The sequence below is a fragment of the Phoxinus phoxinus genome (assembly GCF_949152265.1).
Source record: "Phoxinus phoxinus genome assembly, chromosome: 17".
Taxonomy (NCBI): domain Eukaryota; kingdom Metazoa; phylum Chordata; class Actinopteri; order Cypriniformes; family Leuciscidae; genus Phoxinus; species Phoxinus phoxinus.
In genome coordinates this window covers 22,329,696-22,356,364 of record NC_136892.1, presented here as the reverse complement: position 1 = coordinate 22,356,364, position 26,669 = coordinate 22,329,696, and the positions used below count along the sequence as shown (strand labels likewise).

General features: G+C 38.8%; 1 protein-coding gene across 6 annotated transcripts in view; it reads left to right on the top strand.

The window, feature by feature from the left end:
* rxraa (retinoid X receptor, alpha a) overlaps positions 1 to 26,669 on the top strand; it is a 172,195-nt gene that overhangs the window by 117,178 nt on the left and 28,348 nt on the right. For all 6 annotated transcript variants that reach the window (XM_079586676.1, XM_079586672.1, XM_079586674.1 and 3 more), the window contains one exon: positions 11,545 to 11,783. In XM_079586676.1, coding sequence (XP_079442802.1) covers positions 11,545 to 11,783 — 239 coding nt within the window. The remainder of the gene's footprint in view (positions 1 to 11,544; positions 11,784 to 26,669) is intronic.

Below are 26,669 nucleotides of genomic sequence, written 5' to 3'. Positions count from 1 at the left end.
ACAGCGCTACATCAAAGTTTCTGATGTTTTTGTGTTTGAACTCCCTGTTGCACAGTTGGCTTCCTTCCACAGTAGACCATTAAATCAAACCGGCTTTAGCGAAAAGTAAAAATAACATTCTATGAGAATTAGCTTTGTGTTCATAAAGGCGAGGCCTTAAGCGGCATGTTTAGTTGTTTGGATAAAGTATGTGCGCACAGGGTTGTGCGTTCTCGAGCGTGTGTTGGCTCAAGGGGAGACTCGTATCACCTCACAGTTAAAGAGTACAATTAGGCCGTATCAGAGCGGTGTGATGTTTGCAGCGGGGTGAGAGGAGCGATAGCAACTGTAATCTCTTCTTATCTGCCCTCATACTCAGCCAAGTGCGTCTCCTCCACTTTCTCTCCTCTCCTCTAGGTAAACATCCCTCTCTTGTACAGAACACCCAAAAAATGGAGAGCCTGACAGCAGAGTTGAGCTCTTAATGATGGCAGTTTCAGAAGCAGATCAGTGAAAATAAGACGTTAGATCCATCAAACCGTGGGTGGCAATTTACCACACTCAACGATATCCTCGGTGGGCCGTCCAAGGCTTTTTCCTGTGAATACTCATCCAACATTCATTATTTTGTTTTTCTTTTCATTTTATGTGCTGTTGTTTTGTTTGTCTTAACGCTTGTTGATTTAAGGGCCTTGGCAAATTCATCTTTCGGAGTAGGAACAGAGGAATCGCTGTTCAAAATGCTTCTGGGTCCCGTTGCGCTTGCGGTTCCGCTGTCAACTTGCATCTCGTCCGGTAACGATACTTTAGACTTAAAGGCTCTGTATCTACGGGTGTTTCTTCAACTATGAGCACTTTTTTTTTTTTTTGTAGACTTTTGAAAATAACATTTCAGAACACAGTTTTCACACCCTCAATAGTTTATCAAATAACACTTTCCAACAGACATCACAGGACAATTGTCTTTCTTTTTTTTTTCTTCTTTTTTTTAATTTATGCTTTTAATCGCATTCTGTTGTGGACATAACATTTGCAACATTTTTAACATGGAATAAAATGGCTGACTCCGTTGTCTTGCATTATGTATCCTAAACACAGAATTAAATATTTTTTTCTTTTTGCATAATTTGCCAAAATTCACAATTAACTTCATTAATTATTTGTTGAATTGGTCAGTTTGATGGGAATGACACCACATCTGTTGGTCGTAATTTAAAATAATAATAATGTGGATATCTTTTTCAAATAATAAATATTCAAATCGTTTGATTGCTTCACTCTTTCTTTAGATTATCATCGTTTTAAACATTTTGTTTTTATGTATTTTTAAGTTTGAGATTGGATGTATGTGTCTGGTACAAGGATAAAACAATAAAATGGGACATAAACATACCAGGAGTTGAAGAAACCCTTACACCATATTTGTTTCACCATGTCCTGCAAAATCATTACAATGTGTCCCATTTTAGATCTCCTGTTAAGATTGTCTCCTCCTGAGTGGGTAAACTTTATAAAGTCTAAAAGCAACTGCCCACCATGTCCTAACCAGCATGCCTTTCTGTAGAGGCAGTCTTGCGGTGGCTTCACACTGTCCTGTCACGGTATGCTGACAGGTGAGCGTATCTCCAGGGTGGGGTGCAAAGAAAGGCCCCGTGCAGGAACAGGGGCCCCCTTCACCAGGGCCACTTTGTGTTCTTCTTGGCTCTGCATCCCGGCCACCAGCACTCCCAGAGTCAGAGTAAACACATCAGCCGGCTCTATTTACTTTCATTGCTTACACAGCGCACAGCAGATTAACCTGTTTATACAAACACATACAGAAAAATGGCTGATTAATGCCCGCGCTAGGCCTTGTTTCTCTGCGTTCACACGCTGAAAAATGTCCACACACCAAGCGTGGCCTATTCCACATCCATAACAATAAACAACAGCTGTAGTTTAAGCGGTAATGATAAGAATAACACTAATGATGACTGTCAAAGAGGCGCGATATACAGTAAATACTGTATGTTGCTTGTTAGTCTGCCGGTCCCGTCTCTCCACACGGCGGCGGGGGCCAGGAAGACTGTTTGCTTGTCACTCTCGTGCTGTTTTCTCCAGCGAAAGTCAAACTATCCAGAATAGCATCTCCATTTTCTCCGGTTGCCAGTTCTTATTTTTAGTCCCTACATTAATTCAAGCGCCGGCTTGAAAGTTCCTCAGGAAGTTGCAGTGTTCCCTCCTCTCGCCTTCGTCCTTACCTACGAATAGACATGAGCATTTTCAGAGAGATGCAAATGATGTCTGTTTCATCCTGCTGTCAGAGCTCCCACAATCTGTGGGCTTCAAAAAAGCATGGCAGCCAGTGCCAAACATCTTTATGAATAATAGATTGTGTGTCACTTCCACACACACACAAAAAAAAGGCTCTTAGTTAACATATTTCAGTGTATTAGTTGAAAGTCTGTTCGGCGGACGTCTTGCGAAGGGTTTATTTGCTCCTTTTGTAGTTGTTGTCTAAGGATACTTGCAGTGTCCGGGATTTTCCTTGGAAAAGTGCTGAAGATTGGCCGTGGAACGTGAGCAAAGAGCTCCCTGAAGTATAGCATGGAAAAGCTAGTACAGGATCTTTTGTGTTTCACAGAAGAAAGATTGTCATTCAGATTTGGAACAGCATGAAGGTTACTGCTTAATCAACAAACGTGTTGACTAGTGAAACAGATCTAGATTTTTCTTTTGTTTTCTGGTTTGGAAATTCTGTCAGTTTTTCACATGCAATTAGTCTATTCAGACCACTGCCTAAAAAACAACAGAGAGGCTAAATGAAAATGCTAATTCCCTCTCTGCCAGTAGGTGGTGCTTATAGAGAAGCTGAAATACCTTGGTTACACAAATACAGAAAGCGCTGCCCAACTTTACGTTCCTGATATCAGCTTGTCAAGGAGAAGAAAGGAAGTAACATAATATTTACCTGCTTTAAATTAGCCGTTCAGTTTTTTTTTATTCACTATGGTGTTTATTAAACAATACGCATAACATGCATAAAGAAATTATTTTAGATTGTTCCTCTGCTATTCGTTGGCGCTTAGCAAAAGAGTCTGTTCGTGGGTGCCACAAAAACGTAGTCAACATCATATTTGTTGCCCCCGCTTTATTAGCAGTCGATGGAAAAGAGATAAGGTAATCGGTCACATTGATGGCATGCGAATGTTCATGTTGGTCTGAACAGATGTTAATTTAAATGAAAATGTTTATCGCCTTGAATATTCGTCCTGGTGTGAACAGGCTTTTAGTGTGATTATTAGACACTTTCTCACATTATTTTTTTGAGCGTCCCAATTCAAATTATGTTTTTAAGGTGGCATGTCAAGTTGAAAATAGTCTAAATATAATTCATAAAAAATATTATTAATAAATATAATTTAAATATCATCCACAATCCAAACCATCATTCTCCATCTAGGCGTTTTTGAACAATGTGTCATTTAGACTCTTGACAGTCGATTTTTTAAATACATAGTTTTACCTCTTTTTTGTGATAAATCCCTTTATTAGATGGCAGCCACCTGTGAAGAACGCTTAGACCTGAAGTTTTCCTTCTCATGATCTCGGTCGTCCTCTCTGGAGTTAGAGATGAACAGCTGTTGTAAGCTCTTAGCCCCGTGCAGCTCTCCTCCTGTTTTCCATTCATAATGCAGACGCTGCTATTGCAGATGCCTGCTAGCTCTTAGCACCAACAGGACACACCAGGAACAGTTGGATTCAGACAGTGAGAAAAGGATTTTTTTTTGTCCATAAACCCCTTAAAGGGATAGTTCAACACAAAAACCAAAACTGTATCCTACATTTTTTGTGCGATGAAAGGGAGACTTGAGACATTCTTAAAAATAAATTGTTTTCGTATTATAAATTAAATAAATAAATTTTCTTCTGCTAAGACACCAACCTGTAGGGTCATTTCCCACCCGTATGTTTTCCTGACAAATTACGACTAGCCATGGCACTCATTTATGGACTTTGTTTATCTTGCAACAGGAATGCACGCTTACTTTGTTCTTCGGCAGTGATGTAACCGGCCCAGAGCAATAAGTGGAATGAATATGAAACTGTGGTTAAAGCGCCTGTCACAGCAAACCTGTGAAGCGGAGATCAGAAGAATACAAGAGAGGCTCTCCCTACCAATCACTCCCATTCAGCTCCTTTCAAGTGCAAACATTAGTCATGCAGTCATCACACCAGCAGGCCCAACATGATAGTGTGCAGGCTCATGTGTGTGTGTGTGGTCCTTGGGTATCATGAGAACAGGCGATCTCTTTCTTTCCTTTCACCTTTACACTGTCCCTTCATTGCCTACAAAGGTTGTGTAGAGCGCCACCATGGAGCTACATGATGCTAATCATTGGAGGGGCTTTTAAGGTCAAGATTTTTTTTTTTAAAGAGAATGCCATTCACTTTATATTTATACATATGCAAAGAGGGGACCTATGAATTCACATAACAAAAAAATAAATAATTTTGACCAATAAGGATCCAAACATTACATTCAGAGAACACACAGACTTCCGAAAAAATTCTGTCAAATTAGGAAATGTGTAAAATTGTGATTTAGCCGGCTTGAAAGCCATGGGAATTAGTAAATTATTGGAGGGAGGGAGGAGGGGATCATTATTCAAAGAAAAATCATGAAAATGTCTTGTGTCAAAATATAATTTCTTCTAATTATGCTCAGGTCTAAAGTGTTTATTTGGCTAGATAAATCTTTGTAATCACAAATGAGCGATTGTTGTAAAATCATAGCAAATCATTTGTCAAAAAGTGTGGAAATTGTAAAGTTGCTTTCATATTAGATTTAAAGCATGTGGATTTCTATCTTTCTTTAAATTAATGTATAATTATGTAAATCCATAAATCGAATTAAAATAAATTGAAAAAATTAATTTACTTAATTTACTCTTTTTGATATTAAGCTGCCAAAATGAGAGTTTCCTCCATGTTTGATTCTCAGCCAAGTAAATCTGTACCGTTAAGATCCTCTTTTTATCAAATGTCTTTTTGGGACTTCAACCAACTTGAATTTTTGTATGCAGTGAAAGATGGATATGTTTGCATTCCAGCATAAACGGAAGTGAAAGGAGCACAATGACCTCACCTCCTCCAACCTCCCCTAAAAGACTGGGCAACCTGTTGTGCATTATGCAGGGCACCTTTCTCCAATATGTCCTGTAGCTGACGTAGCGGGATAATGATCCTGATTCCTGCTGATTTATTTGGTGGTTTGTACCTGTCTGATGCCTTGGAGGTGATCGGCAGCAGATGACAGCTGTGTTTTGGCACAGAGTGAAGATTGGAGGGCTGCCACTCTTATTTAGACGTTGCCAGGGCTGTGATTTCTGTCTTACCTTCTCTTATCTAATCTAGCAGATTTATCCGGTTAGCTTCAGGTAGCACGGCACCCTGATGATTTTACAGGTGCTTTCTCAGATAGCTTGTAAAACATGTTTCTCTTCCCAACCAAACAGATCAAGACTATTTTATGGCACAATCTCTTGTTAAAGGGATACTTCAGGATTTAGCATTACGCTTTGTATCAGTAGAAAACCTGTGTCTCTCTCCCTCATATCCCCCTGAGACGAGAGATTTATGTATTTTTTGTCTGTAAAGAATCCTCAGATGACACAAAAATCGCCATTTTTGCGTCATCGGAGGGTTTTTTGACCAGTGGCTAAAAACTACAGCCAGTAGAAGTCGCTAGATCTGCGTGTTTTCAACCCGCCCATAGAGGGTGGGATCTCACTTACAGAATGTACAAATAGTGTCAGCCATCTTTTTTAGAAGCTAAGCTAACAGGTTCTTATTCTGTGGAGAAAGCTGAGTAGTAGGGGTTACCATCCTCTTTTTCCCGGACATGTCCGGCCGTCAAGATCGTCCAAAATGTCCGGGATTCGGCTTCTGCTTTCTGCAGTCGCCATTCATTGTTTACATGCACACCTTTTGTTTCAATCTAACTGAATTCATTCCGATTGAATCTGAATCTAGTGTTTATATGAACGCTAAACAAGTGATGGGTTAATGTGCGTTTTAACATTGCTAAGCAAATTCCCGCTCCTCCGTGAGAGATACGAGACCGGTCCGTCTCATCAGTAATCACGCCACCGGCCTCGCGTCGTTCTCCCGCGGCCGTCAGTCTCGTCCTGCTCGCCACAGTAAACATAATGAATGGCGACTGTAGAACGCAAAAGCCGAATCCTGGATATTTTTGGCGATCTCGAAATCCCTGGCACACTTGTCACGGAGACTCACTAGTTGCCTAGCCTTGATGTTTAACTCTTACCGGTAGGCTTGGCTTGGGAGTGGCCTCGTAGGGCAGCGAAGCAAGTGCATTCTGGGAGATGTTGTCTTTCATCCACATGAGCCACAAAAACATTTTCTGGATTTTCGCAGTCTAAAAGACTCCAAATTCAAAAATATTTTTACTACATAAATGACCCATTTTAAATACACATTCATCTTTACAGAGGTGAAGTATCCCTTTAAGGGTTACAGAAATTTGTAAATGAGGTTGACTAAGTTTAGCTTGATTGTTTTCCCTATTTCTTATCATTTTTTGCTTTAATTATCATCCTTCTACTGTAGCTGTTCTTAAATGATTGAGTCTTTTGTAAACGTCCCCAAGGAAAAAACACATGTCAAGTCTTTGGACAACCTACTGACCAGTCAGTTTTAAAATGTTTTCTTCACATCCCTAGTCTAGATCAACAATTTTCTTTTGAACTAAAAAAGTTTTCGAATGAAGCAAGTCTCACATCAACATCAATGTGAAAGACTCCTCTTCTCTTTTCTCTCTCTCTATTCTGTTTTCCACTAGCTATGCCCCTCTCTGGGGCGGATTAAATAAGAGCCCCTTTTATCCGTCTGTAATCCTGATCTGGCAACCCTAGCCTTCATAGAGAGGAACACACCACCAACTGGCAGCACACACATCTGAATAGTACAGGCCATGAACATATGCTGTATATTATAAAACATAGAACGTGCACACGCACAGTCGCACACACAATCCTAGACAACTTAATACTGACATGAACACACAACATATTTGTTTTCTCACAACCAATTAAAATTCATGTTCAGAGCATTCCTGCATGTAATAACGGATCAGATAGATTGTCTGGGTTTTAATTCATTTATTTATTTAATATTTCTTTTTGTTTGTGAATTTATCCAAAAATAATATATATATATATTTTAAAATATTAAAATATATTTGTATGTTCAGAGTATTTGTTAACTTGATATGTGTAAAATGTAACCAATCTTTAATAGTTTTAGTCTGAAAAAAACTGCTTGAAACAGCTGGTTAGGATATGGCATTACACTCCCAAACTGACCCTGGATCAGCTGTGTCCCCAGTGTGTTGCAGCTGTCCGCTAACAGATTGGCATCAAAGTGTTTCTGAAACAGACCATCTCTGGGGGTCTTATCACCTCAAGATAAATCCCTCATTAGACTGAATAATGATTACATTTCACTTCCATGTGCCGGGAAACCGTGTTTTCCTGTTTATGTGACACCGTGACATTAGAGAATTAATTAATCACTGTTTTTTTGGCAATCAGCGGGTGTGAATGTGTATATGAATGCATTGACAGAAGCTGCAGCTGATTTCAGGGTGTTTGCAGGAAGTGCTCCGGAGGAGGGCAGGATGTTGGGGAAGTGTTTGGCGTAGCGGATCTGGCAGGCAGACGCTAGCATACCCCGCTGACAAGCTCTCTCTCTTATATACTCCGTCCGCCCCTCTCGACTGCCTTTTGGCCTGGAATCCATCACAAGACACTGTGAAGTGACATCAGACAAGTGGAGACAGAGAGCTCCTGGAAAACACAGACTGGACATGCTGTTTTTCTCAACTGTCACCTAATTGAGTAATAAATCATCCATATTCTGTGCAGCCCCCTTATGAAACTAGCCTGTTATGAGTTTCGGCGCTTGCGTAACAGTATTAAGTAATGAAATACATATAACATTTGAATGCTTTTTTTTTTTTGTCTTTCTTTGCTTTGTGCTTTGATTCAAAAAGTTATACTCGAATTTGTGGATAATGAACAAGCCCACATTGTGCCCTCAATACTCAGCTGAAAAGATTTCTGCAGGTATGGATATCCTCTGCCCTTTGTGTATTGATGCATATATTGCACTCTATATATACAGGCATAATAAAGAAAAAGCACAAATGTTTGTATAATATATGTAAAAAAACTGAAACAACTAAATAGTCTTTTCACACATCATAACCAAAAAAATTATTTGTAGGCGTCCTTTGGCCTTGATAACAGCTTGCATTCTTGCTGGCATTGTTTTTATGTACAATACTTTTCCACTGTCTCTGTTGTTATTGACTTCCAAATAGATTCTAGTTGTTCCCAAAGACTTACTATTAATAAAACTTTTGCGCGATCTATCTTTGAATCCGCTAAATCCCAAATTTGTTCAATAGGATTCAAGTCTGGACTTTGACTTGGCCAACTGTGACTAAAGAGCTTACACATACTGCTGGATTAACCATTACAGAAATTAAAATATATTATACTTTGGTAATCACTAAAACTGTTAGTTTAGGGAAGCTGTAGCACAAACATTACATTGGGTCGTGAATTTAAGGTGTGTGTGTGTGTGTGTGTGTGTGTGTGTGTGTGTGTGTGTGTGTGTGTGTGTGTGTGTGTGTGTGTGTGTGTGTGTGTGTGTGTGTGTGTGTGTGTGTGCATTTGATAAATGTTGAATGATGAGGTAGGGGTGGGCGATATGGCAAAAATATCAAATCACGATTAACGATTTTATCACGATTCCTTTTCATGTTGGTTTTACTATTTTGCAAGTGACTGAGCATCACAGCCAAACAAATGTCCCTATTTTAAAAACAAAGCCTTAGGTAACAAAATATAAAATAAAAAAGAATGGCAGACATTTAGGCCAAAGTGGCAAAGATAAAAAATCTTTGTAATTTTCTTTGTTATTAAAAATTAAGAACAAAGATACACATACACAACTTAATATACAAATTAAATAAACAGTGCTTTATTTTTTCAGCTACAGGTGTATTTAACAGCATTGAAGAAAGTAATTAAATGGAACAAATATGAAAAAAAAAACACAACATAGACTTCACTGTATACATTTTACATGGATTCTTATTAAAGCTACTATTAAAGTTCTCAGTCAAGAGTGAGTGAGATGGTCTTTGTATTTTGTTGTTTTATTAACAAGCATAGTTCTCCAAAGATTTAAATTCTCTCAAGCCGTTTTAAACCCGAATAAGTCTCCCTCTTCTGTTGAAAATAAAAGTTATTTGGAGGAATGTGGGTAACCAAACAGTTGATGTACCCCAGAGACTTCCATAATAGTTTTTTCCCACTATGCTAGTCAATGGGGACCAGCAACCGCCCGGTTAGCCACACTCCTCAAAATATCTTCTTTTGTGTTCAGCACAAGAAAGAAATTAATACAGGTTTGGAACAACATTAGAGAGTGAGTAAATAATGACAGAATTTTTATTTTGGGTAACTGTCCCTTTAAGGACAAGCGGCAGCATGTTTACTATTAGGGCTACTGTCACTTTAAGATTTGCGCGCAACGAGTCAACACGCATTTGACAAGCAGATTTTTTCTTAATTTTTTCTATTGTTCTTTCACTTTAGACATAACCAACTTTGTTTATGTAAATCTTGTGTGTATTTGACAGTATTAGCGCAATAAGACTCGAAATATAATTTAGCCCAGCAGACGCTGTTAGACAGGCTTTAGTGCATGTGCGCGTCGGGTGTTTCAGAAAAGCGCTCGTTAGAACAGCGCATCAGCAGCGAATGGCATGTTTAACCGGCAAGGCTTTAAAGCACATGCAAATAATAAATTTTTATGAACTACAGTGTCCCGTTCCTCTGCATTTCATGTGGATATACGTCGCGCTGTACAGCATGTTGAGACGGAGGCGCCAGAAATGCAAACTGATAAAATGCACGATCCTACGATATTTCTTCAAAAGCAGATCGTGGACACATTTTAATCGTCCACGATCAAAAATCGTAATATCGCACACCCCTATGATGAGGTTATTGTACCATATTACATTTTAGGTACCACTGTACTTTTTTATCATTCCACCTCCAACCCTTTGGGGGGGAAAATAACTGTAATGAAATACAAAGATTCATGGAGACAAAGCCGGCAGGTTTGGGAAGATTGAGAGGGATGGGGGGGTAGGAAGAAAGGAGGTGCGTAAAAGAAGTGTGAGGTAAATGAAAGTGAGTGAAGTACAAGGAGAACAAGACAAGGTTAGAGAGAGGGAAAGTAAGCATTCATGGACACAGGAATATGGCCTTGTCACCCAGGCAAGACTGACAGATGTCCCCCCATCATCTCTTCATGACAGCTGACAGCATGACGGACAAGTTCAAGGAGAACGAGAGAGCGGAGGAAGAGTACGGAAGCAGAAAATGAGTCTGCTACCTAATCAGTTGGCATCCTTAGGGCCCTTGACCTTGTATCTCGCTCTCGTTCTCTTTCTCTCTCTCTCTGTTTTCTGAAGCGTTCTCAAAGCCCATAAAAACACGCGGTAGATTAGAGGTACTCTATTAATGTTCCAAGAAGTCCAGTTTCCTTCTTAGCAAACATCTGAAAATACAAAAGTACCAAAATAATCTAAACAGTTTCAGAAGTCAACTTCTCTATTTTAGAAACTAGTGAGCAGCCCACATCATTTTAAGGCATCATTCATACCTGGAAAAAAAGTATTTATAATTAAATAATTGAATTAAAAATGTATTTTTCTGTTGCTAAGACAAAAATCTTTAGAAGCCTTTAAGTAACATAACTGTAGAAAGAAATATGAAATCACATTTTTATAGTTATTTTCAAATTGCTCCAAATCAGCTTTGCATTGAATATAATGGTTTTACAAACCACCAGTGAGCAACTAAAGGCAAAATGTCTAAAAAAAAATATAAAAAATAATTGTATACAATTGCTAAATGATTTTATTATTACTATTTATATAGTGATTTTCAGAATGTAAATTACTCCGAATCAACTTTGCAGAATATAAAGTTGTTACAAACCACAAGAGAGCAACCAAAAATAGCTACAGTTTCCTTGCCACAACAGTCGGTGGCAAAGAAAAACGTATTTTTTAAAAGAAAGAAAAATGCATTATTATTATCATAACTAGCATCTCCTTTTACATGAAACCTGCTTTTGTGTGCTGTGTTTAGAAGCTCAGTTTCTCCGTATGGAGGAAGAATGCTTCTAATTGTATTAATTTATGGTAAATGATTCACAATCTGCTAAATGGTGACCTGCGCTGGATGATAAAGTGCAGTGCACCCATGTGACTGCATGATTATTCTGAGAAAGTAACAAAAGACAGGCAGTGTCATTTTTAGCTAGCGGGTGAAAATGTCTCTTTCTCTGTCGGTCTCTCTCTTTTGGGCTTGTATCTCCCCGTCTCACGCCATAATATTTGGAAAGAGGAAATCAACTTTTGTTTTTTTTTGCAGTAAATGTTTTAACCACTTCCTTCTACCATTCTCCCCACAGACTCCTCAGGACACGTGACGTCCTCTCCTCTCAGCTCACCCACGTCCCACCGAGGGATGCATCCGTCACTGCTCAGCCCGTCTTCTTTAGGCCACTCGGGGTCCCTGCATTCCCCCATCAGCTCTCTGAGCTCGCCCATGAACGGCCTGGGCTCTCCCTTCTCTGTCATCAGCTCGCCCATGGGGCCACATTCCATGGGGTCACCAGGGATGGGTTACGGCCACAGCGTCAGCCCACAGGTAGGGCCGCAGTCCGAGTCCCTCCTTTAGAGCAGTATTTAAAGAAACGCTTGCATTCAGAAGTTGTATTTATGTTTCATAATTAAACATGGTTGCAAATCGTTCAGTTTAACTCGACTGTTCCCTCTCACTCTCTCTCTCTTTCCAATACTCTCGCTCAATCTGTCTTTTGTTCCATAAATAGGCCTGCACATCTCTTTGTCATTTAAAAAGAGGCTCACAATTAAGACATCAAAGCTGGCAGTGTCCTAGTTTTCTTTGAAAGCCTGATCCACACGAGTAAAATGGTTCTCAAATTCACACACATGTTTGTAGAGTGCTGTCCGTTTCCTCATTGATAACTGTACTGCGGTTTTTCACCAGGCTTTTAGCTCATTTTAAATGATAGTTTTGTTAGGTTGGAGGAAGTTGAAGTGGATTTTGTTCTTTCCGCAGAACAGGATTTTCTACACATCTTTTCTGAGGTCACACTTTATATTAAGGTGTCCTTGTTACAGTATAATTATACAAATAAGTGCTGAGTAATATTAATTAACAACATATAATTTCTAGATAATATTTAGGGTGTGTTCAGGGTTAGTTGCTTGTAATTATGCATGAATTACTGTTATTACTGTAGTAAGTACATGTAGGTTGTATAACAGACACTGTAAAACGTGCACAGCAGTGATGCGCGGGTCAATGTATAATCAACCCGCACCCGACCGACGTTTTCAACTAACCCGCCCGCAACTCGGACCGCAAAAAAAAGAAAGAAAATATTGTACCCGACAGTAGCTATAGTAAATGCTCATCGCGTCATGGGCCATAGACGGAGGAACTAGGGGTGCGCATTTTTCTGAATGCTGTATGATATCGCCTAGTGTTCTGTAATAAAGGCTTGATTTATTCATTTATTTCGTTTCATTTTCTTAACAATTAAGATGCTGCATGTGTTTATCCAGTCTAATCGACGTGTGCGTCTCTCCCCGGACTTTCCCAACAAAAATCCCCCCCGCCCCCTCTCAGCAAATAGGCTAGGCTACATAAAACTGACATTACTGAGCTATATGCGTTTAAAAGTAGCCTATTAAAATGGCACAATGGCATTACTCAGTTCAACGTGTTGGGAAATCGGGCATTTTGTCCCGCGTCAGCTTTTATTCAAAAGTTAATAACGCGCTCAACATTCAAAAGGTAAATAAGGATTTCCCACTTTCATCTGCAGACTGCTTGTGCGTCATCCTCGCGCATTCAGACAATAAAGTGTAGACCTATGTATTTCATAGAACATTGTGTCTAGTACTATATAAATTACAAAGGTAAACGACCCGACCGACCGCGACCCGAATATCATTAAAAATATTTTTGGATGACTCGTAACCGCGACCGCAGGCACCCGCTCAGCTCATTTTGGATCAACCCGCGCATCACTGGTAGGTACATACAGCTGACTCCAAATGTGGATGCGCGTTCATGTTTGTGGGGGGGCGTAGCTTTGGACGGAGCACTGACAGGAGGGGGCGGAGCTTAGAAGAGGTGCCACTTTCAAATCTGGCTAGCTCTCCAACATTACCTACTCTAGCTTTAATTCAACTATATATAGGCTATGTATTATATAAATGATTAGTATATTTTTTTTATTAAAATCAACCTAAAAAAAAATAAGAAATGTTATTAATAGATATGTCTATGCATTGACACAGGACGTGTGTCATGAAAACATTTTTGAACGATTCATGGTGTCTTTAATCTTGCTGTTATTTGGTAGCAACAGTTGTCAGAGTCCACCCAGTAAGCCAAACACCAAATATATATTTTATTACATTAGTTTCCATCTTAGAACATTTTCAATGAGTCATTCATGATCAATCACATCTTTATCTGGAGCTTCAATTCTCTGGACTATACAAATGTTGAAACGTTGAGAGCAGATTTGGTTATTGCATTGACTTACAGTTGTTAGATGTTTCTTGAGAAACCAGTTTTATCTTTACATGGCGTTTCCATCTCTCTCTCTCTTTCTCTCTCTCTCTCTCTTTCTCTCTCTCTCTCTCTCTCTCTCTCTCTCTCTCTCTCTCTCTCTCTCTCTCTCTCTCTCTCTCTCTCTCTCTCTCTCTCTCTCTCTCCCCCCCCCCCCCCCCAGTCATGGGGTCTGATGGAAGGTGATTTGAGTCAGACGGCATTTGTCACTTATGTTTAGCACTCGGCTGACTGGCTGTTTTCAGGCCCAGCCGGGTGGAACGGGGTTGCGACTCGGTCCCTCTGTATTTAACCTCCGAGGATCAGGAACAGGCACCCCACTGGCATAAACTGCCCAGCAACACACTACGCACACTCCCCAACACACAGACAGCATGCGTCAAGATCAATCTTCATTTTGTCCAAATATGTTTGTTTGAAGTTTTAACACCAACAAGTGTAACCACTTGCACTTTTTTTTGACAATAAAAGAGAATTGTAGGTGTGGATAATTTTTTACATGCGGTCCTTAGTTACCCACCACCTGGTAAGACTTATTTATTTTACCTGCAAGAGGACCAAACTTATAATAAATGGCCATAAAGAATGTAAAAAAAAATATTATTATATTAAATCCATCATTTATATATACATTCTGTAGTTATAACTTTTTTTCAATTCTTTCATTTATTTTTATTTTTTCCTTAGGCATATAAATGCTTAAATGCTCTTAATCTCATATATTTTTTTATATACCTCAGGATTTCAAGTGTTGTACTGTCTTTGTTATGGCACCTACTGAGTGTAAAACAATAGGTTTTTGTTTAGTCTGGATTCATGTGTCTGTTAAATCATAACAACATCCACCATCACATGGAGCTAGAAAGCATTTACAATACACATTTGTTTGAGTTGGATTGTGGCTTTCATGGATTTTTCTCTCAATATTTTTAAATCTTTGGATTGCCTTCACTTGGGGAGGTTGGTTTTGACAGAGACTACCCATAGCGATAGCTGCAGTGACTCACTCTTCCACACACAGGCACAAATGCTGTCAGCTTCAATCCCACCAGCCTCGGCACAGCACGGACCCTGCCGTCTCCCAGCAGCTGGGACACATTAGGCAGAACGTGGTTCAGTTTACACTTCCAGCGACAATGAAAGGGGATACGCCGCTTTGTCTCCCCAGAAGAATCCCTGAACATTTGCTAGCTCTCTTTCCCGCCTAAATGGCTTATTACGGTTCAGTGTGTACTGTGCTGAAAGACTGGAAGTTGTTACTGGAAGGTCATTATCAGTGTTGAGGAAACTATTTTCAAGCTGTTCGAGCTGCTATTATTTTAAAGCTATTAAAGTTTAGTCAAAGTAGTCTTGAAAAGTAGTTAGCTATATTACAATAGCCTAATACGAAGAAGCTAACTCCACTAAATATATAGTGTGTATGTGTATGTATATATATAATTCAGCAAGAAAAGAATCGTCCCTTTTTCAGGATACTGTATTTTAAAGATAATTTCGTAAAATTACTGGTAAGGGTGTTTTTCATGCTTGTTCAGTGAACCATGAACAATTATTGTAAACGCGCCTGTGGAACCGTCCATAAGACACTAACAGTTCACAGGCGCTAGACAATTCACAATTTACAGAAGCTGTTTAGAAAAGATTTTAAGAAAGATGCTTAGGGTCCCTGATCACCTGTGTGAACATGCCATAGTCCTGCTGCAGGAGGCATGAGGACTGCAGATGTGAACAGAGCAATAAACTGCAATATCTGTAATGTAAGATGCCTAAGACAGGGAGACCGGAAGGAGGACAGCTGATCCTCCTAGCAGTGCCAAACTACATGTAACCATGTGTCCCCAGACGTGTTTACGAACTTGCAAGTGACTTGAGCAGAAGATGCACTGTTGTACTTAAAGCAGCTGGTGGAAACACCACACACAAACTGCTACTTTCCATATGAACCCCATTTGTTCAGGGACTCATTATTCCATTTCTGTCAATTAAATTTATGTCAAATTGGTTCAGCTTATGTCTCAGTGGTTGAATCTTATGTTCATACAAATATTTAGACACAAAAAATAGCTAGAAATTGGAAAATAAACAGTTGAATGTGAAAGGACATTTCTTTTCTTTTTTTTCAGACACTCAGACCATGCAGAGAATGGCAAAAATCTGGCTTTGGAATAAATTAAGAAATATTGTTGCAAAAAAAGTGTATTTTATTTATTTGATATTTGTTTAGTCATATCAGACTTGGTGTAGTCTTCTTACATATTTTTGGTTTGGTGATGTGGCCGCTGTGGCCCTAGATGCGAGTTTGGTTGTGGTCTAGAGAGAAAGAGCTGTCATCTTGCCTTCACTGCTGTCGTCCTGTGATTCATTAAATAGCAGCAAGTACTTGATCCCTTGACCCCTGTGGTGCCGCCCGTCAATCTGTGCTGGAGGTCATAACCCTGTGCTCGGTCTCTCACATCAGCTGGACAGGCATGCTGGATTATTGGACAATTTGGGCTGCAATAAGTAAAAAAAAAAAAGTATTGACAGGGATGCACCTACCATAGATTGTCTAGCATAGTACTATACAAATAAAACCTTGCTTATATACTTTTACATTTCGATTAGAACATTTGTCAATGCATTGTCTATTTACTTTATTGTTTGCTGAAAGTTTTTTTTTACAACAATTATTTGAAAATGGCGGTATGAGTATGAATGATTTCTGTGTTTATCAAAAGCATGCCATGAAAATCTGCTAGTAGAGCTTAACTTGTATTTTATGTGAAATATTAATTTAAGGCCTGATTATGTGGATTTGCAGCCAGTAGTTAACTTGCAGACCGCATGGAGAAGAATGTACCTCTTAATTCTGAAAAACTGAGCACCTCTTCAAGCGAGTATTTGCTCAGCTCTCTGGCTGAAGCCTGTGAAGGGAGCAGGATAGGATACACACTCTGGCCTTGACTGAGATACTTTCACAGGGCCTCTAATGAGGAAAATATGCCTCTTTTGTTATTTCACATTCAGTTTCCAAGGTTTGTGGGAAGAGGGTAAAGAGAGAACAAAATTATCAAAGAGACTGATCATGTTTCAAGTTTTGGTTTTATCTACTTCCGCACTTTGTCTGTAAACCTGTTCAGTGCCAGTAAGAAAATCCCAGTCTTTCCTTGCTGTTCAGGTTAATTATATTATCATCACTAGATATAACCAGTTTTATATATATATATATATATATATATATATATATATATATATATATATATATATATATATATATATATATATATATATATATATATATATACATATATGTGTGCTTAGTTTATTTTATTCTGATATCTAGATATTACCAGTGTCTTGTTTTTTTTATTTCATTCTATCTAAAAGTGTCAAGTCTCTGATATTCTGAAAACTATATTACCAGTCTTATTTTTATTTCTATTTATTTCTTTTCGTTTTTTATTTTATTCTGGTCTCCTAGATATTACCAGTGTCTTTTTATTAAATTAAATTAAATTTGTAACAAACATGGACCTTTTTTAAATGAACGTTGAAACTTCCATTCCGACAGAGAGCATATTAACCATCATGCTTTATGCTGTCTCTGGTCTGACCGACTGGTTTGTTTGGCAATGAAGTGCGTTTACAGTACAGCTCAGTCTCCAAAACAATTAGCCCCTATTAAAGAAAGGTCAAGCAAAGTTTAGACCCAAACTGATATATTTATGCAATATGAAACACAAACATCACATTAGCAGCAGAAACTCTTTTCTTGGCGACTGTTGTTAATAGGCGTTGTGCGCCAAAGTGCACACTAGCTAAAAGAGACGGAGAGGAGGAGGACACGGCAGCTCTCGTAAAACTTTTTACCCAAACCTGGATATGACACATCCTTTCTAAATTATAGACTTCTATTGAGAAAAGTAGTAGTGAACTGCTCTTAAAGGGATTGTTCACCAAAAATGAAAATCCTGTCATTAATTACTCTCTCATGTCGTTCCAAACCCGTAAGACTTGTTCATCTTCGGAACACATATGAGGACATTTTTGATGAAATCTCAAACGTGCTGCGTAACACGAGAATGAACCTCATTGGTTCTTGCTGAAGCTCAAACGTGCTGCGTTACACTAATGAACCTCATTGGTTCTTGCTGAAGCTTAAACATGCTGCGTAACACTATATTGAACCTCATTGGTTCTTGCTGAAGCTCAAACGTGCTGCGTTACACTAATGAACCTCATTGGTTCTTGCTAAAGCTCAAACGTGCTGCGTTACACTAATGAATCTCATTGGTTCTTGCTGAAGCTCAAACGTGCTGCGTTACACTATACTGAACCTCATTGGTTCTTACTAAAGCTCAAACGTGCTGTGTAACACTATAATGAATCTCATTGGTTCTTGCTAAAGCTCAAACGTGCTGCGTCACACTAATGAACCTCATTGGTTCTTGCTGAAGCTCAAACGTGCTGCGTTACACTATACTGAACCTCATTGGTTCTTACTAAAGCTCAAACGTGCTGTGTAACACTATAATGAATCTCATTGGTTCTTGCTAAAGCTCAAACGTGCTGCGTTACACTAATGAACCTCATTGGTTCTTGCTGAAGCTCAAACGTGCTGCGTTACACTATACTGAACCTCATTGGTTCTTGCTAAAGCTCAAACGTGCTGCGTTACACTATACTGAACCTCATTGGTTCTTACTAAAGCTCAAACGTGCTGTGTAACACTATAATGAATCTCATTGGTTCTTGCTAAAGCTCAAACGTGCTGTGTAACACTATAATGAATCTCATTGGTTCTTGCTAAAGCTCAAACGTGCTGTGTAACACTATAATGAATCTCATTGGTTCTTGCTTAAGCTCAAACGTGCTGCGTAACACTATAATGAATCTCATTGGTTCTTGCTTAAGCTCAAACATGCTGCGTAACACTATAATGAATCTCATTGGTTCTTGCTGAAGCTCAAATGTGCTGCGTAACACTATAATGAATCTCATTGGTTCTTGCTGAAGCTCAAATGTGCTGCGTAACACTATAATGAATCTCATTGGTTCTTGCTGAAGCTCAAACATGCTGCGTAACACTATAATGAATCTCATTGGTTCTTGCTGAAGCTCAAATGTGCTGCGTAACACTATAATGAATCTCATTGGTTCTTGCTGAAGCTCAAATGTGCTGCGTAACACTATAATGAATCTCATTGGTTCTTGCTGAAGCTCAAACATGCTGCGTAACACTATAATGAATCTCATTGGTTCTTGCTGTAGCTCAAATGTGCTGCGTAATAGAGCCCGACCGATAAAGGATTTTGAAGGCCGATACCGATACAAATATTTGTTGGTTTTAAAATCCGATATATCGGCCGATATATATAAAAAAAATATATAAAAAAATCAGAAACGCGCAACAAAACATTAACAGATTTCCCTAACATTAGTTATTTGTAGTAATAAACATACAAATAAAATGATTGCTGCTACAGCCACAACTATTACTACCAGCATTATTATTATTATCACTATTGAGAGTAATAATTACAAAAAAATTAATAAAAATGACATTATTACTATCATCATCATGACATTTATATTATCATTAAACAAGATAAAGGTTTTTATCAACCTAAAAAACAAACATTTTTCAACCTATTTTTAGGACAAAAAACCTTGTCTTATATTCCGGTATACTACAATGTCAGCTTGCTTATCCCTTTACCTGCACTTTTTAAATTCTTTCCATCAAGCTACATCAAACCATTTTCAATCATCAGTTGCTGCCTGCCTTCTAAAACCTACTATTTAGTGATCTAAATCCATTATGTGACTCGTTAATGCTGCGGCTGCACGACAGACATTTGATACTTTTCATGTCTAAATGTTCACTCCTCGCAAGTCTAACTTACATTTTACAATGCAGGGCCTCTAACTAGAGATATGCTAGTTATAAATACATTAATCATTACTTTTAGGCAGAATAAGTTCGTTGTGGTTTCCAAGCTCGTAACGTTAGCGGTCTTCCACTGATAGTGGCATTAGCTAGTCTATGATGAGCCATAATTTAGCAATGGTTAACGTCATACTGCAAATTGTAAAACATACATTTTCAATATAACAGACCAAGGAGAGATGATACGTCTCATTGCTATAACTGTCAGAAATACTTTTAAATTAAAGAAATACTTCAGTCACATTGTCAAAAGTTAAAAGGACAGTCAGTCAACTACACTGTAACAACGTAACGTTACTAGCTAATTCCGCTTCACTCTCGGCTTATTTAACAGCAGCACAACTGGACATGATAGTCACAAATTTTGTCATGCTTATTTGAGTTAAGACAACTGATGGGGATGTTATTTTAATTGTTATTCAAGCAATGAATGTATATGTTTCGTGACCAACTCACCATGAACTCACTTAACCAGTGCCGCAGCTCCCACCACGCGCATCACACGCTGTCCATAAGGCATCAAGAGCTGAGGGAGCACCAAAAAAATAGCCTCCCGGAAGTTCCGGGACTCTCCCGCATATTGATAGTGGCTCACTGATGCCCGCGAATTAGTTAAAATCTAGAGCGAGCGCGCCCGCGAGACAGAGACTGTGCTTCCAAACCGTGTAGCGCGTGCACGGCAGAGAGGGAGAGAGAGCAAGAGACCGCGCGCGTGTGTGCCTGTAATATCCCTGAAGGCTGTTTCGTCCGTTTTTTTTTTTTTTTTTTTTTTTATATTCGTTTATCGGCCATTATAAGTGCCGATACCGATAGTTTGGAATAGGGCTGGGCATCGTTCAAAATCTTTCGATCCGGTGCCAATTTCGATACCTCAGTTTCGATACCGGTTCCTAACGATACTTTTTTCGATACCAATTTTATGAAATCTATTTTAACAAGATTACATAACTTTTTTTCAGTTTGACTCATGCTCCTTAGCCAGTGCACAAAGGAATAAAAAATGTTTTATAAAGCGCTCATGCTCACCAAAGCTGAATTTTTGAATAAAAAAATACAGTAAAACTTTAGTAATATTGTGAAATAGTATTACAATTTAAAATCGTATCTAATATATTTCAAAATGTAATTTATTCCTGTGATGTCAAAGCTGAATGTTCAAAATCATTACTTCAGTGTCACATGACCCTTCAGAATATGAAAACAGTTTGCTGCTTAATATTTTGGAAACTATGATAATTTTTTTCATGATTCTTTTATGAATAAAAAAATCAAAAGAAAAGCATTTATTTAAAAACGAAATATTTTGTAACATTACACATGTTTTAATGTCACCTTTGATAACTTTAATGCATCCTTACTGAAAAAAAATTCTGACTAACCATTAACCAACACATTTTTGAACGGCAGTGTACATTCAGTAGGTTATTATTTATTGCAATATAAACACTGTCCGAGTGATCAACAAGATATCTCTTCATTTACCAGTCAAAGACGGAGCAACTTTCTGCTCTTATGTTTTACTCCGTGCACTGTCAAGGTCTTCATCGTGTTTGTCGTGGTACCGGTCTTTGCAGCAATTATTTTAGCGCAAATACAGCATCGCGCGCGGTTGGCATCGAGCCTAGAGAAATGTACCCACACTTTTGATCGATTTTCCACATCTTTAAGGTATTATGTGTGTGTGCTCGCGTCTCATATGAATATGTGCGCGGAGAGTTTGTGTGTGTGTGTGTGTGTGTGTGTGCTCGCGGGCAGGGGCGTAGCACCAAATTCTGGGCCCTGTATACTCTCAATGTCAGTGGGCCCCCTACACATGCCATTGTACGATGCGGGTTAGCAAAATGAAAATTCAATTTTGAATAAATTTTTTTTCTTATTATTTGAATATAAACAAGTATAAATAGTGTTAAATAGTGTAAATCTATAATCAAATCAGATTATAGTAATGACTGGTTCTTTCATTCACCACCTGAATTGATGCATTTGGCCTACTTGTGCTCAAATACCTTTAAACCTTAGGCTACATCGGGTTTGTGTACTAAAATTTTGATCCATGATACTGATGCAAGTTTTAAAATAAAAACATTTATTTTTGAACAGGAGAACACGAGACAACTGTACCCTCAGAAACCAATCAAATAAGCTAAGTCTGCCATAATGAAAAAAAAAGTCAATTATAAAAAAATAAAAGTCAAACGAGATGTCGCAGAGATATTTAAGTGTGCTGCATTTAATCTGCTTGTTTTAGCCAAGATTATGCTACAATATATTTTCCTCAACTATATTTAAGTTCCCTGTTAAAGGGATAGTTCATGAAAAAATGAAAATTCTGTCATAATTTACTCACCCTCAAGTTGTTTCAAACCTGTATGAGTTTCTTCTGTTGAACACAAAAGAAGATATTTTGAAGAATGTTGGTGAACAGACAGTTGCTGGACCCCATTGACTTCCATAGTAGGAAAAAAAGATACTATGGAAGTCAATGGGGTCCAGCAACTGTCTGTTCAAAGAATCAAAAGGCTTACTTATTTAAGGTAAACAAGGAAGCCCTTTGAGCAATGATCTCCCCTTGTCTTTCCTCATTTCTGCTCTCAGTATCAGAACAGCAGCCAGGACTGGCCAGTGCTGCTGCTGCTGGTGTGTCAGAACCACTGGTTGTTTCTGAAACTGGTTAATGTTGGCAACCTGACGTTAGCTGGCCTGGCCCATAATTTACTTACAGCAACAAGCAGCCTGGTTGACAAACTAAGCTAAAGATTTAACATTAGCATACATACATTAGCAGCAGCTGTCTGGAGTTGACTTGTTAACTTTAATTGGATGTAGGTGCATAACAAGCAAACTCAGTTCACCTTTTGGAAAGAAAGCAGTCATCAGCTGCTTCCCCTCATTCTGCCTCATTTCTTTTTACTTCCTGTGTTTCTTTTTTTGTAAGCCCAATTTAGGCTTTTTGCGCACGCAGCATGATCAGGCTCCTAGTCTCTAGATTCACTGCGTTACTTGTTTGCCGCCGGCTGCCGTCTATGGGCGGACTAAACCATTTGGAAGGGGGAGGGGGGTCCAGAGTGTCTGGCACTGAGTTAATTCTCTCAGATGGTGTTATCAATATATTTTGAAATGAATAATGACATCAATTGGAGGGCCCAATTAATTCGAATTAGGTTAAAAAAAAAAAAAAAAAAAAAAGACAAAAAAAAAAAACATTTTTTGATGGGATTTCAAAGGGCCCTCTCCCTAGACAGGGCCCTGGGTAGTCAGGTCCACTTTTCCCCCCACTACCACGCCCATGCTCGCGGGCCGCGGCTCATAAGTATGCGTGTCGAGAGTTTGTGCGTGCGCGCGCGTCTCATATGAGTGTGCGCGGAGAGTTCCGCGTGTTTCGTGTGAAGAGAGTTTGTGTGTATGTGCGTGAGCGACTTTATGTGTGTCGTTGTGCATTTCATATGTATTTGTTTGAGCACTGACGTTGACGAGTTAACTCCTTAGGTATCGAAATCTGGAACCGAACAACATGTCATTTTTCGATACTCGATAGTATCGAGGCAATTCGGTCGGTACCTAAAAAGTATCGAGACTCGGTGCCCAGCCCTAGTTTGGAAAATGCCTAATATCGGCCGATAATATCGGCCTGCCGATATATCGGTCGGGCTCTACTGCGTAACACTATAATGAACCTCATTGGTTCTTGCTGAAGCTCAAACATGCTGCGTAACACTATAATGAATCTCATTGGTTCTTGCTAAAGCTCAAACGTGCTGCGTAACACTATAATGAATCTCATTGGTTCTTGCTAAAGCTCAAACGTGCTGTGTAACACTATAATGAATCTCATTGGTTCTTGCTGAAGCTCAAATGTGCTGCGTAACACTATAATGAATCTCATTGGTTCTTGCTGAAGCTCAAACATGCTGCGTAACACTATAATGAATCTCATTGGTTCTTGCTGAAGCTCAAACATGCTGCGTAACACTATAATGAATCTCATTGGTTCTTGCTAAAGCTCAAACGTGCTGTGTAACACTATAATGAATCTCATTGGTTCTTGCTGAAGCTCAAACGTGCTGTGTAACACTATAATGAATCTCATTGGTTCTTGCTGAAGCTCAAACGTGCTGCGTAACACTATAATGAATCTCATTGGTTCTTGCTGAAGCTCAAACGTGCTGCGTAACACTATAATGAATCTCATTGGTTCTTGCTGAAGCTCAAACGTGCTGCGTAACACTATAATGAACCTCATTGGTTCTTGCTGAAGCTCAAACGTGCTGCGTTACACTATAATGAACCTCATTGGTTCTTGCTGAAGCTCAAACGTGCTGCGTTACACTATAATTAATCTCATTGGTTCTTGCTGAAGCTCAAACGTGCTGCGTAACACTATAATGAATCTCATTGGTTCTTGATGAAGCTCAAACGTGCTGCGTAACACGAGAATGAACCTCATTGGTTCTTGATGAAGCTCAAACGTGCTGCGTAACACTATAATGAATCTCATTGGTTCTTGCTGAAGCTCAAACGTGCTGCGTAACACTAATGAACCTCATCGAAACTAAACCCCTCGATTCATATGGATTAGTTTTACAATCTATGAACTTTTTGAAGCATCAAAGTTTCAGTTGCGTAGCTATCCATTAAGGGACAGAAATGAACGAAAGTCAGGGGTTTGGAACGACATGAGGGTTAATGAGCAATTATTGAAATCATTTTTCTTTTTGGGTGAACTAACCCTTTAAGGGCTCACTGAGAGTGTGTGATTGGAGGAGAAAGCGTTTTTAATAACAGTTGTTTCAAACGTTCTCAAGGAGGCTCCGCTTGCAGGGGATTTTCTAAAGAGGCAGAAAAGAGGATTTTGATGTTGGTACACAAAATAATTGTTTGCTCAGTGTGGAGAGATGCACAATGAACTTTTACTTTACCAAAAAAAGCTCTTATTCTCTCTCCACCTGTGACTGTGTCCTCTGACGCTGTAAAGAGTCCATGCGATAGGAGCTGCAGATTGTGCCTGTTAATTCCTTCTTGCAACCATGATACTTGTACACAATAGCCCTCAAACACAAAGCTGATGATAAATTTCTCAGATTTCATGGTTTATTTCTCAAGTAAAACCTTGAAATTAGTCGAGGCATTATCTGGCAAGCTCAAGGACAGTGCCTTTACTTTGCGTTTTGTTTGCTCTGAATGCTTGTTTTTTTGCACTTGTGACTTTTTTTGCACTGTGGTTATCACTGTGAGTGTAGCAGTTCAAATTACTCACGGTTCGGATTGTCACAGTTTTAGGGTCACGATTCGGAATGTGCTATGTTTAGGGAAAAAAGTACTGTCAAATAAAAATAAAGAAAATAAGAACATTAATCTTATTACATATTCACATACTCATTAACATTAACATAAACAAATAATCTAATTACAAGCAACGGCACAAATAAATACAATAGAGCAAAGATACAACTAAAATAAACAGTGTTTTTCAGGTAGGTCTAATATTAGATTTCAGATACAGAAATTTAATGAAGTGATCAAATATAAAATGACATTGCATAATTTACTATAAATTAAAGATAAATCCCTATTCAAGTTACATAAGCTATTCATTCAAGAACAGTGAGTTATTTCCTTGTCTTTTTAAGCTTGATTAACATTAAAAACACAGACAGAAAACAAAATATTAGGCTGCTGTTTTTTATTGAAAGGATCCCCATTAGCTACAGCCGTGCTGCAGCTATTCTTCCTGGGGTCCTGAAAAATATGTACAGAAAAAATAAAAAGTAAATCCACATACACACATACATATACACATGTACATACACATATCAACGTACATATGTAGCCTCATACGGGCATGAGATATACACACATAAAAACACATTCTACACATGTGCATGTACATACATATTCACACACATCTATAAATACTGTTACTTTGACTTAATGCACTGATCCAATACACTGATACTGTACACATGCGTTGTCTTTCTCGACTGTTTACGTTCACTTAAGACATAACCTACTATGTTTGCTAGGATACTCGCCAAGATGGGCATGTTAACATCATTTTTGTGTGAATTTTTCTGTTCAAGCACAAGACTTGAAAGAGAACTCAATATTTGCGCGCTGTCTGAGGCGTGGCTTCGGATGAGCGAGCACAACACTTCTCACCTGCGCTCGCACGCTATCAACACCGGGTGATGACGGCGTAAATGACTGATCATATTAGAGCGTACGACACTTACATTGAACAAAGATTACAAAGAGTGACTGTTTTGTCCATGTTTTTTGATCATCACTGTTGTAATGTATTGGGGAAGCCAGAATGTGTATCATCGACAAAAGCATACATTAGCAGAACTCTGTCTGTTTTACGTGTTATTTTCAACAAAACATAATGTGTTGGCAGATTTAAGATGAACCACGGTGCGAGTGTCTGCTGAACCGTGGGTGGAGAGCGGTGTGGTTAGATTTTTTTTTACGAGAACCATTACCCCTAGTTATCACCACGTAGCCTACAGATGGAATCTTTAGAATTTTTAACAAATGTTTTTTTCTGGCTTGGCTTTCGTTGTTTCGTTTTTTTCTGTTTGAAGTGTCAGAGTATGCATTTGTTTTTTAAGAATCAGCATTTACAAATCTCCATGTTCCGTTATTGGTTTAACAATGCAGGCACATGGCAATTGTTGCAAACACAGCGCTCCAGTGATGATTATCCACACTTGGAGATTAGCTCTGGATGCTGACAGCTGTTTCGGCTCAATGCAATTATTCCACTATACAGCATTTCTTCTGAGGAAACTGCTCTACAGTTATAATCTGTCTTGGCCCAGCACAGTCTACCAAAGCACAGACATCATGCACAGCAGGAGCCAGACAGAACGGAGAAGTGGGTTGAAGATTTGCTTTTATTTTATTGACTTGACATGGGACTGGAGTAGCACGAGGCTGCAGGATACTGGTTGGTCACTGGTGTCGTCTTAATTGGTGTGCAGATCATTTACATTTGG